General features: G+C 36.7%; 1 protein-coding gene across 1 annotated transcript in view; it reads left to right on the top strand.

The window, feature by feature from the left end:
- Positions 1–12,321, top strand: part of PLAA (phospholipase A2 activating protein) — a 38,785-nt gene extending 26,464 nt beyond the window's left edge. The window contains exons 10-14 of the mRNA XM_046664082.1: positions 2,056–2,127; positions 4,988–5,056; positions 7,674–7,775; positions 10,060–10,224; positions 11,590–12,321. Coding sequence (XP_046520038.1) covers positions 2,056–2,127; positions 4,988–5,056; positions 7,674–7,775; positions 10,060–10,224; positions 11,590–12,155 — 974 coding nt within the window. The 3' untranslated portion in view covers positions 12,156–12,321. The remainder of the gene's footprint in view (positions 1–2,055; positions 2,128–4,987; positions 5,057–7,673; positions 7,776–10,059; positions 10,225–11,589) is intronic.
- The last annotated feature ends 343 nt before the right edge of the window (positions 12,322–12,664 follow it).

Below are 12,664 nucleotides of genomic sequence, written 5' to 3'. Positions count from 1 at the left end.
CGGGAGGTTTTGGGGAGAAAAAGGAAAACAATAAAATCTTTAAAAAAAAAAAAAAAAGTAAGTAGAGGAAGATGGGCCCGGATGTTAGCTCAGGGCCAGGCTTCCTCAGCAAAAAGAGGAGGATTGGCAGCAGATGTTAGCTCAGGGCCAATCTTCCTCAAAAAAAAAAATATATATATATATATATATATATATAAAAAATATATTTTTTGGTGAAATTTTAGTAAACAGAAATTTTGTTTTCACATGAGGCTCAATTGGTTAATTGTACATCAAATCTAAGACTGAATTGTGGATAGTTTTAATTTGTATGTGATTTATATTCTACATGTTCATTTTATATGTTTGTAATTAGCTCAGTCAGCTGTTTGTAACATAGTGTACAGTGTCTGAAATGTTGTAAATGGGATAAGGTTCTCATGCCAGTTCATGAATTATAATTCTAGTGGTGCTAGTCTGAGTCCTGGCTTCTTGGAAATGGATTATAATTCTAGTAGCATTAGCCTGAGTTCTGGGTCCTGGGAACTGAGGCTGTGGTACAAGAGGAAATAAAATGCTTCCTCTTTTCTTAGGTACAGGGCCAGCTCTAAATACAATTTTGAAATTGGCACTTTATTGTTAATGTTTTCCTGCTGTTATTTCTAACTCCATTTTTCGTGTACGAGTGCTCTTCCTTGTTTTACAAGGATCCTGTATCTTCCTCCTGTCTCAAGTCCTTTATAGTCCTCATTTTGCTTATTCTCTTGTAGATACTTCATGCTCCCAATTATCTCCTCTTCCTCTAGTTCAAAATTCCATTGCCTCTTCACATAATAAATCTAGTCTCATCTGCATGTTGACTTGTAAACAGAATTATCAGACTGACTCACCACTGAACTATAAACGATGTGACCCTCCCAGTAGTTGCACTTGACAGAAAAAGGAAAAAAATAAGGTGTTTATTACCTGGATATTTCTGTTACTTGAATTTCAGGCTATAGTACAAAAGAATGAACACATGAGTACAGTACTGTGTAAGCTATTTTGTGAGATGGAGGACAGATATTAAAGCAGCTGGCTCCGTCTGGAAATCTAACAACTGTTTGGCTTTTTTTTTTTTTTTTGCTCTTCTGATACTCTGACTTTATAAGCATCCTTACATATATCTTTTTGCAGATGCCTCTGATTATTTCCCTGAGGTACTAACAACATATATACACACACACCACACATTGGTAAACGTATATGTGGGAATCCATTTCCTTTGTAGCAGGCATCCCCTTTGTAATTCTCTTCTCTAGTAGGCTGTGAGCTTCAGCAGATACAAGCAATCTTGTTCCCTGTTGGATCCCCAGACTGAATGCGCTGTTTGACACGAGTTAATGAGTCCAGAGGTTCTCTGAAAGATTAACATTTGATGCCTGTGGTTTTGATAGCAACAGCAACAGCAGGAATTTTAGTGAATTTGTATAGGAACAGGAACAGGAGCTGACTGTATGTGTATATTATTTCAGGTCAGAGACCACCTGCAATTTCTGTTTTTATATTTGATATTGAGTTATTTTACTATTTAAGTGCAGGGACTAAGATACAATAAAGTATTAAAGTTAAGAAAAAAAACTTGGAGAACCACTGAAATTTTAGTTCCTTACTAGTTTTTCCAACTATAAGACTTCTGGGGCCAGCCCAGTGGTGTTGTGGTTAAGTCGTGTGCTCTGTTTTGGCGGCCCAGGGTTTGTGGGTTTGAATCCTGGGCATGGACCTAGCACCACTCATCAGGCCACACTGTGGCGGCATCTCACATAAAATAGAGGAAGATTGGCACAGATATCAGCTCTGCAACAGTCTTCCTCAAGCAAAAAGAGGATGGTTGGCAGCAGATGTTAGGTTAGGGCCAAGCTTCCTCACACGCACACACAAAATAGACATCTGACTGTAATTCCTGTTATTCTAGCATGTGACAGCCTTCCACTCCTGTTTTTCTCCAAGCTTAGATTCTTCTAATGTAAGCATTGTGCTGTATATGAAACTCCAGACTTTCACACACTTCAGCTTTTCCTTTGTTTGCATGTACAGGTGGTGGTCGGTATGTTCCAGGCTCTTCATCAGGATCTTCTAATACGCTGCCTGCGGCAGATCCTTTTACAGGTGGGATGCAGTTTTGATTAATAAATCTTTCTGCAGTGAATGTGTAACATTTTGCATTATATGGTTTTACATTTTGGGGATATCATCCAATAACTGTGATAATTCCCTTATCTATATTTCCAATTTTGATGGATCTCCTTTTTTTTGACTTCTAATTTTTGCTTTTTCCTGGAGTACTTTTGTAGCTTTCCTCATGACTTTTACATAGCATATTATTAGAACTCATCGTTTTCTCCAGTGGTCCTTCCCTCAAGGAGAGCAGAGTCATTAAGAGCATAGTTTTTAGAGTCAGAGAGACATTGGTTTAAAATCTGACTCTACTACTTACTTGCTATGAGAAGTTGGCAAGTTATTTAACCCATCTGAGCCTATTTTTTTTATCTGTGAAATTGGATAATAGGGGAACCCACCAACCAAGACACAGCATGAGTGCTGTCAGTGGCGAGCTGCCCCCGATCACGAGCAGAGAAGGAGCCATGTGAGTCCATGATACTGGATGGAGCAGTGCAGTCAAGAAATCTGCCCAGGCATATTTTGCCTTAGCATGGAAGGAGCCAGTTCACCCAGCTACTCAGGATTAGTCTGCTTAATCTCAGTTATTAATGGCCTTCATGAAGCCCTGGAAGTGTTGGTGTGTCTCTTCAAAGTGACTTTATTTGCCAAAGTATGCGTGCTTCAGTGTCAACACTACTGGAAAAAGATTGTCTGATTTGGACTTTAATGCAGCTGAAGAAGTCTCTTGTTTTCAGAATAGGTTTTGATATATATTAGGATGCTCTTCTTGGATCTTCAGCCAGAGTTCCTGGACAATAAACCAAATTTGGGAAGAGACCTGTAGCGTTTATGGTATCCATTGACATTGCAGACTTAGTACTGTGATTACTTAAAGTGACAACGTATAGTCCTCTCTAAACCATAGATTGGACCAACACACAACCTCAGGTCAGTGTCCTGAAGTTGTGGATTGCTCTCAGTGAGCTTCCTTTCTCCTGTGAATGAATTGGTGGCCTAGCTGCAAATAGCTGCACCCTGTGCATTGCTAACCATTGGACTACAAAAACCAACTAGCAAGCTAAATGTTGTGATGGCACAATGGCTGTTAAGGAAGTCTTTGATGACATAATGCAATTTGGAAAGGTAGTGAGGATCTGAAGAGGAGGTAAGATGACTTGCTCTATCAGCATATCAGGCACAGTCATGTCCTGAAACTTAGAACAACAGAATTCCTGAATCTTATTGGTGGCTTTTTTTTTGGAACGGAAACACCATACAAGCTTCAAACAATACCAGCAAAATCAAAAAAACTCGGCCATCATAACTGGAGCATGACTCACTATTGCACAGTGTCGGTAACTCAGAAGATGCAGTGATTATGGAGATATGCAAGATAACATACTAAATGTCCAAGAGAATTATGGAATTATTAGGATAACTGGCCCTCACTATGATAAATAATAGATAGCAACACCCACCACGTTAGGATATTATGAGAATTAAATAGTATAATATAAGTAAAGTGTTCAGCAAAATGCATGGAATATGTTTAAGCCCTCAGTATAGTTGGCTATTATTATTGATGATGATGTTCCCCAACTTTGCCAGCAGCACTAGGGCCAGAAGGTTTCTCCATCTGGCTTACGATTTAAGGTCAATCTCAATTCCTTTTTCTTTTCTTTATCTCTGTGGTTCTCAAACTTCTGATGTCAATTGGAATCTCATGGGATGCCTGTTTAAATTACTTATCTCAAGGTCCTATGCACAGAGAGATCTGATAGACTAGGTTAGTGAGGAGGTTAAAAATACTCATGCCCTGATCCCTCACCCACGGATTCTGATTAAATGGTCTTCAGTGTGATTTGCTGTTAGGTCGTTTTAAAAGCTCCCTGTAGGTTTCTGAAGTGAAGCCAATTTGGAATATGGAGAAACGCTAGGTTATTGTGGGTGGGCCTTGGGAATCTGCATATTGAACAGGTTGCCAGAGAACCACATTTAGAAAAGTGTGGGACTACACTTTACCTCTTAATGCCTTGGGAAAGTTATTCAGTCTTCCTCTTCTAAAATATCATGAATAATAGTAGGATCTAGTTAATACTTAAATGAGGATGTGCGTATAAGATCCTTAGCTTGCAGGCCAGCATATAGTAAAAACTCAGCAAATCTGCTTACTCTGGGTTCTTCATCATTTTAATTAATCCTATTTATCTCCGAGGTTTTTGTTTTGTTTTTTAGTTTTCTTTGCTTTTTCTGTAGGGGGTATACCAGTTATACCGACTCCTAGATATTGAAGTCAGGGCCTAGAACACATAAGACAAATAGGAAAGAGGTAAGGTAAGAGTTAGGGATGCTGCAACAGTAGCCCAGTGTCACATTTGAGATTGTACTTGTGGCTGTCTCACTGAAAACGGAAAGAAAGGAACATGAAATACAAATGCAGAGAGAATCAGCAGGATTTGGAGATGTTCATAGTCCTGCATCAGCATTTGTCTTATGTGCCAGCTAATCCTCTCTGTTTCAGTAGACTAGTGTTCACATTTCAATATGGAAACCTTTTAATTTCTTTCTCTCCAATCCACTAATGCTTTTGTAGTTCATGAAACTTCTGTAGTTATAGTATATAAGGCATCTCGTGTTTATTTGGTAACTTGAGAATTGCTTTTCTGGCTAACATTTCTTGGGCACTAACTCTGGGCCAGGCACTATTCTAAGCGTTTTCCTGTATTAAGTTTACAGCCCGTTTCTTAAGATGCGATTCTGAAGTGTGACTGATAATGAAAATAAGTTATTCTGTGTAAGGAAGGAGCAGTTTGAACTTTATAATCTGCAGTTACCTGTGCTTACTAGAAGTATTGTTGCATTTTAGGTGGTGGTCGTTATGTGCCAGGCTCTGCAGGTACGGGAACTGCCATGACTGGAGTTGATCCATTTACAGGTATACACATTTCATTTCTTTTTCTTTTTTATTAGATTTTTAAAATTCATTAAAACTATTTAATGAAAGGTTAAGAAAATAGGTCTTTTTCTTGCTGGAGAACTTTTTATATAGTAAATCAATATCAAACTTCTTGACTTGGCTTCTAGTGTGTTCTCAGAGGTGTGTCATTACTGCACATTAGAATCATCTAGGGAGCTTAAAAAAAGTACTTTCACCTTGTCCCCAGAGATGCTCACTTGGTCTAATACTGCTCTTGGTTGGGGCCTTGGCAGGGGTAGTTTTATGATCTTCTAATGTGATTCTCATGTGCAGCCAGAATTGAAAACTGCTGTTCTCCTGGAGTAAGACTGGTTTCCTCACTATCCTTACAAACTCTGAGTTTATTCCAATCTCTCGCCTTTCGTTATTACTTAATGTGTTGAGAATATTATTCACTACATTATACATTGTTCTCTTTAAGAAGACTCAGAGAAGAATATGCTTTTATAATTTAGGGCTTCTCCTGAGCAACTTACTATTTTTTTATCCTTAATGTGTAGGCTGGAGTCTGGCATATCTTAATTATTCATCATTGTTGAATATATGCAGGCATGGTTTCCCCTGTATTGGCTGCCAGGAAACGCAGAGCTAAATTTGTGGTTCATCTCTTGCAAGTTTGACAGATCTCTTGGCATATATTATTCCCTATTTATTATTTTATACAAGAGAATATGTATAACATATATTATTGAGCATAGTAAATTAAATACCAAAAAAACCAACACTCTTCGTAAGAACTTGGTATGTGATTTTGTAGACTGTTTTTCATTGCAAAAATAACAGTGGCTGGCAGTATTGAAGTATAACAAAGCAGTTAAGATTAAGGACTCTGGAATAAAAATGCTTACATTCAGATCTCAGTTCCACTACTTTTTAACTATTTTCCTTTGAGCAAGTCATTCTGTTTCTGTGCCTCTGTTTCTCTCATTTGTAAAGGTGAGGTAATATCTACCTCCTAGAGTTGTTAAGAGCTTTAAATTACAAAATATATGTAAACCACTTTGTACAGAAGAAATGCTTAGTGATTGTTAGCTGTAGCTGTTCATGACAATGGAGTCTAGATTTAACAGTGCTTCGTCCCATTTTTCACAAGTTACAATCTTTAACAGTTTGGTGTGTCTACTGGGCCTTGATGTACCCTCATCCAAGCTATTGTCATCTCTCATCTAGACTGATGAACTAATAGCCTCCAGATTGGTCTCTCAGTGGTCTGTACTGCAGCCAGTGATCTTTGCTGACTCTGTCTATGCCTCTCCCTTGATTAAAAAAATCTTTTCCTTGCATCACATTCCTCTCTGCCGTTTTTCTGCCCAGCCACACTGGCCTGTATCAGCTTCTTAAGCATGCCATGCTATTTTCTACTTCAGGAGTTTTGTACACGCTGCTCCCTTTTGGAATACTTGTGCCTTTGCTTTATATAGACCACAGTTGTTTCTTTTTTCCTTCCTTTTTCTTTTTTATCTAAATTTACCGTGTAGTATTTATTAAACGGACTCAGTGAAACTTTCCTGGACACTTGCATATGCCCCTTTTCAGATCCCCTGCTCCGTCATAAACTCCCATTTCACCGTATTCTTTTCCTTCAGGGAACCTTGCACTGTACTTAAGTGTTTGGACAACATTTGATTTGCGTTCTCCTTACCACAAGTCGACTGTAATGACCAGGAGTGCAGGCAGTGTCTATAGAGCTCATCTTTGATCATGTCAGTAAATAGTTTATGTTTTATAAGCAGTTCAAATTAATTTTGTGCACTTATCTCCTTACTTCCTCTATCTTTATCTGCCTTCCCCCTTTCTATTTCTAATATACTCATAAGATTAAAATGTTTTATTCACATTTTTGCAAAATGCCTTAGTTTTACATTAGAATAAAAATGTATAATAAATTAAGATTTGAAATGTAAGTGAGGTATAAATTAGATTTAAATTGCACTTTAGTCAAAGTAGCTTGTTCACTGTGTGTTGCTGAATTTTCATCTTGGACCAGTTGTTAGTTCATCATCGGATGCTGAGTTTCGGTTACTATAATAGGGACTTGAGTAAAAACGGTAAAAGACTAGGACTCTTGCCTTTCAGGAACTTACACCTTGGGGGGATTTATAAAAACGATGTAGAAAATGGCAATGCCTATTAGATCATTTAGAACCAGCAGTAAAAGACATGAGAAGAATGAGATCAGTATGCCTTAGGGAAGATGGGAATGGAAAGTTTCATAATTGTTTTGTATTCTTTGATCTTTTAAAATGTATAATTTAGATTGAATGTTAAAAATATGAGAGAACTACAAAATTTGAACTGAAAAGGCTTTGTTTTACATGTAAGCTCCCTTTTGAACTGAAAAGGCTTTGTTTTACATGTAAGCTCCCGTTCCAAAAACTAAAATTTTTTATACCAACAAATATAAACAGTATCCTGTGAATGATTTATTTTTCTTTTTTTCTGAGATGACTTATTTTTTTTGCATGCACTGAGTAGTTAAATATCTCAATAACTGTGAAAACAAAGTCACACAATTAGAAAAATCTGATTTTTGACCATTCTGTCAAATTTTCATTGTCTTCTGTTTTGTAAATAGGGAATAGTGCCTACCGGTCAGCTTCGTCTAAAACAATGAATATTTATTTCCCTAAAAAAGAAGCTGTCACTTTTGACCAAGCAAACCCTACACAAATATTAGGTAAGTGTATTTTAATTAAATAGTTCTCTCGGATATCGACAGACTTTTTTGGGATGCACTCAAGCTGTTTTTCCTCCTAACATGCGCTGGGAACTGGTGCTTAACGTGATAGAGGCTTGTATTGTGGTATTACACAACTGTGTCGACTACAAATACACAATCCAATAGGAGACCCTTAATACTTTGTAAGAAGCCTTATACAAATATAAAGTAAATGCTTTATGATGACTTAATGTGGAAAAAAATTAAGGGGAAAAATGTAAATAGTGTCCCCAAAGCTCTTAATGTTTTCAGGAAAAAAAAATACTGAAAACAAATGAGTAAAGCATTTAAAAATTAAAGATCTTGTCTTTAAAAAATTAGTGGCCCTTAGAAATAATAATAAAAGGCTGTTTAAATTGCCCATTAAAAATGAAATTGCTCTGTTGACTTTGGTTGCCTTTTCTGTTAATTTGTTTTTCTCAAAACAAAATGACAGGGTATTTTTTTGGACTAAGAGTACTACTAGTTCTGTTTGCCACAAAGATTATGGTGAGAATTAATTGAAATAAGATAGCATACATACCTGAATAGAAGACAAGGGGGTTTTTTGGTCAGAATTACCCTCATGCTATTGTTATAAAAATAATTCATAATTCTTTTCTCAATTGCTTTATTTTGAACAATAAAGAAGTATATGCACACTTTTAGACAACTTGACATTTTTCAAGTCTTATACAAATCTAAAAGGTCTCTTGCTTTTTGCAATCCTTTTTTTTTTTCGTTTCCCGAGGAAGATTAGCCCTGACTTAACATCTGCCAATCCTCCTCTTTTTTCTGAGGAAGACTGGCCCTGAGCTAACATCTGCGCCCATCTTCCTCTACTTTACATGTGGGATGCCTACCACAGCATGGCTTGCCACATGGTGCCATGTCCACACCCTCGATCTGAACCTGCGAACCCCGGGCCACCGAAACGGAACGTGTGTGCTTAACTTCTGCACCGCGGGGCTCGCCCCTGCTTTCCTTAAGTATAGTCATGTGCTGCATAACAGTGTTTTGGTCAATGACAGACCACATATATGACAGTGGTCCCATAAGATTAATACCATATAGCCTAGGTGTGCAGTAGGCTGTACCATTTAGGTTTGTGTAAGTGCACTCTATGACGTTTTCATGACAACGAAATTGCCTAATGACACATTTCTCAGAATGTATTCCTGTTGTTAAGCTACACTTGACTATAAACTTTATTTTGAATATTCTTAGTGTTAACAAAATTTTTTCTTTTTGATTGGCACCTGAGCTAACAACTGTTCCCAATCTTCTTTTTTTTCCCTGCATTTTCTCCCCAAACCTCCCCAGTATATAGTTGTATATTTTTTAGTTGTGGGTCCTTCTAGTTGTGACACGTGGGACACCACCTCAACATGTACTAATGAGTGGTACCATGTCTGCACCCAGAATCTGAACTGCTGAAATCCTGGGCCACTGAAGCAGAACGCGTGAACTTAACCACTAAGTTTTAATGCCAAAGAATGGTTGAAACACGTCCAAGTTTCCAGTTATGATTCATAAACATTTGTGAATTTGGACAATTTTTCCTCTTTAAACCTTTTGTGATGTGGGAATTTGGGTTTTTTTATTCTTTGAGATAAAGATTTTGGGGAAGCAGTGTTAGATGACTCAGAGTAGCATTAGTGTTGACAGGGATGCTGATATTGAAGATGCATGTGAAGAGTTTAAAGGAAATTGTTTCATGAAATCTGAATATGGTGGGAAAAGGCAATATTTCCATTAAATATGTTTTTAAAATAATGTGATGTCAAATATGCATATGGAACTTAGTCAATAAATTAAATATTATAAATAGACATTTGACCATTTCATTGTTAATGATAAAAATTGACATAAGTTGACTAGAAGTTGTTAGAAATTTTCTCACTGAGAAAATAGGGCATTGGTGGATACTTGGGTATATATGATGTGATAATGCTTTGAAAATCCTTCAGAATGATTTCAAATATGATATACATTAAAACTTATTCCAAGTGGAAAGCTTCAGAAGATCTTAGAAAATAACAAGTAAGATAAAAATCGTCACAGTAACCTTTCTTTTTATACTGTGCTCAACTTAAAAATACTCACAGGCCTTATCCTTATTTTTATGGTCTTGGATAATTGCGGTGAAAGTCTCACATCCCCATGGTGTATGGTAGAGTACTCTTATTGAAAATTTTGGCATTTATGTATTATATCTGGCTAATTACAGTTAGAGAATTTTTGAAATGGTTTTGGGTTCTAGGTAAACTGAAGGAACTTAATGGAACTGCATCTGAAGAAAAGAAGTTGACTGAGGATGACTTGATACTTCTTGAAAAAATACTGTCTTTAATATGTAATAGTTCTTCAGAAAAACCCACAGCCCAGCAACTTCAGATTTTGTGGAAAGCTATTAACTGGCCTGAAGGTATAGAAACACTCTTTAAAATGTGATTAGAAAGCTGGAAATATGTCTTTTCATTTCTATCAATATTACTGGGGTTTCTAGTTAAATAAAAGTTAACCTGGGGAATTGTAATTCGCACTGTGAGAAGCTTCACAGAAAGGATTTATTATACCACTGTGATTCATAGTCTTGTTTTGGTCATATGCCTTATGAGAGTCTAAAGGTGACATAATGATCCCCATACGTGTGCCATTTTGTATACTGTTTGAGAGCATTTGTGGATCCCCTGCAAACTCCAGGAAACTCTTTGTGACCTCTTAACCCTATGCTAAACATTTGTTGTAAGTATTTTTTATTTTTTTAAAAAATTAATTCACTTAATTCCTTTTGAATTCTAAAAGTGTCCTCTCCCCTAGTATTTTTTCATGGTATTGATTTATTGGAGAAAAAAATCATTTGTCATACAAAATCCCATATTGTAGATTTGGCTGATCACTTACTGTGTTCCTCTATTTCTATAGTTTCTATTAGACATAATTAGATTCTGGTTCAATAGATTTTTTTAGGTGATTATCCTTTATAAATGATGCTGCATACTACTTTTATATCACTGGGCGCATAATTTCTAGTTTGCTCACTTTTAATGATGCTAAGATTGTCTAGTGCATTCATTTAGATGGTGTCTACCCAATTCCTTGAATTTAAAGCTCTCGACTAATCTGTAAGCATCCTATTAGCGTTTGTCAACTGGAATTCTTCTATAAAGAACTTTTCCTCTTCAACTCTTTGATTGAGATATAGGACTTTTAAAACCATCTCATTCATTCCACAAGGATTTATTGAATACTCACTGTGTGTCAGGCTATTTGATAACCCAAGAGAGTTACATTATTTTTAATGCATATATGCTCTAGTAGCAATAAATCCAGTATGTATAAATATTAAAAATTAACTAAGGGGCCAGCCTGGTGGCACAGCGGGTAAGTTCTCACATTCTGCTTCGGTGGCCCAGGGTTTGCCAGTCCAGATCCCAGGTGCAGACCTACGCAGCACCACTTGTCAGGCTGTCCTGTGGCAGGCGCCCACATAAAAAGTAGAGGAAGATGGGCACAGATGTTAGCTCAGGGCCCGTCTTCCTCAGCAAAAGAAAGAGGAGGATTGGTGGCAGATGTTAGCTCACGGCTAATCTTCCTCCAAAAAAAAAAAAAAAAATTAATTAATGCGAGCTTTAGAAATAGACACATTTTGTAAAGCAGGCATATGGTTTTTAACGTTTTCTGAAATAGTATTAATTTTGTAACAGGAACATAAAATCCTTAAAAATTGAGTAACAATCATAGGAATTTTCTGGATTTTCATAAACATTAATGATTTTTTTTTTAATAGATATTGTGTTTCCTGCACTTGACATTCTTCGGCTGTCAATTAAACATCCCAGTGTGAATGAGAACTTCTGCAATGAAAAGGAAGGGGCTCAATTCAGCAGTCATCTTATCAGTCTTCTGAACCCTAAAGGAAAGCCAGCAAACCAGCTGCTTGCTCTCAGGACTTTTTGCAATTGTTTTGTTGGCCAGGCAGGACAGAAGCTCATGATGTCCCAGAGGGAATCACTAATGTCTCATGCAATAGAACTGAAATCAGGGAGCAATAAGAACATTCACATTGCTCTGGCTACATTGACCCTGAACTATTCTGTTTGTTTTCATAAAGACCATAACATTGAAGGGAAAGCTCAGTGCTTGTCAGTAATTAGCACAGTCTTGGAAGTTGTCCAAGACCTGGAAGCCACTTTTAGACTTCTTGTGGCTCTTGGGACACTTATCAGTGATGATTCAAATGCTGTACAATTAGCCAAGTCTTTAGGCGTTGATTCTCAAATAAAAAAGTATGCCTCAGTGTCAGAACCAGCTAAAGTAAGTGAATGCTGTAGACTTATCCTAAATTTGCTGTAACGATGGGGAAGGGAGCTGAGATTTTAAATTGATTAGTGTTTTTTTCTCACATTTTACATGACTGATTACAGATGATAAAAAAGAATGCTGTGGATTAAGTAAAATTTCAGATCTTGTAAAGTGAAGGGGAAGGGGAAACGAAGGAGAAATAAAATTTTTGCACTGATGAACTGTGAGATTTTCCTGTGTAATGTGGGTAGCTTTTCAGGAGTTTAGACAAATTAAGAATAAGCTATAATCAACAGCCCAACAACTACAGTGGCGTAATTTCCGTACCTTAGCCACACAGGAGAAGACAAGGACTTTTATTGTGTGTAATCTGCTTTTACTACTTACGTATCCCAAAGTGTTAATTGTTGGTGGTTGTCTTTAATTTCTGCTCTTCTCATTTTCATTGCTGGATTCTTTCAACAGCACTGATACATTTCAAAGTCTTGTTTTAGGATAATTATACAATTTTTAAAAATTAAGTTTGTTATAAATTATTCTAAATATTGAAAAGATATAAA

The sequence above is a fragment of the Equus quagga genome, chromosome 6 (genome assembly GCF_021613505.1).
Source record: "Equus quagga isolate Etosha38 chromosome 6, UCLA_HA_Equagga_1.0, whole genome shotgun sequence".
NCBI lineage: Eukaryota > Metazoa > Chordata > Mammalia > Perissodactyla > Equidae > Equus > Equus quagga.
Note: the sequence above shows the minus strand (reverse complement) of the source record. Positions and strands in the feature narration are given on the sequence as shown.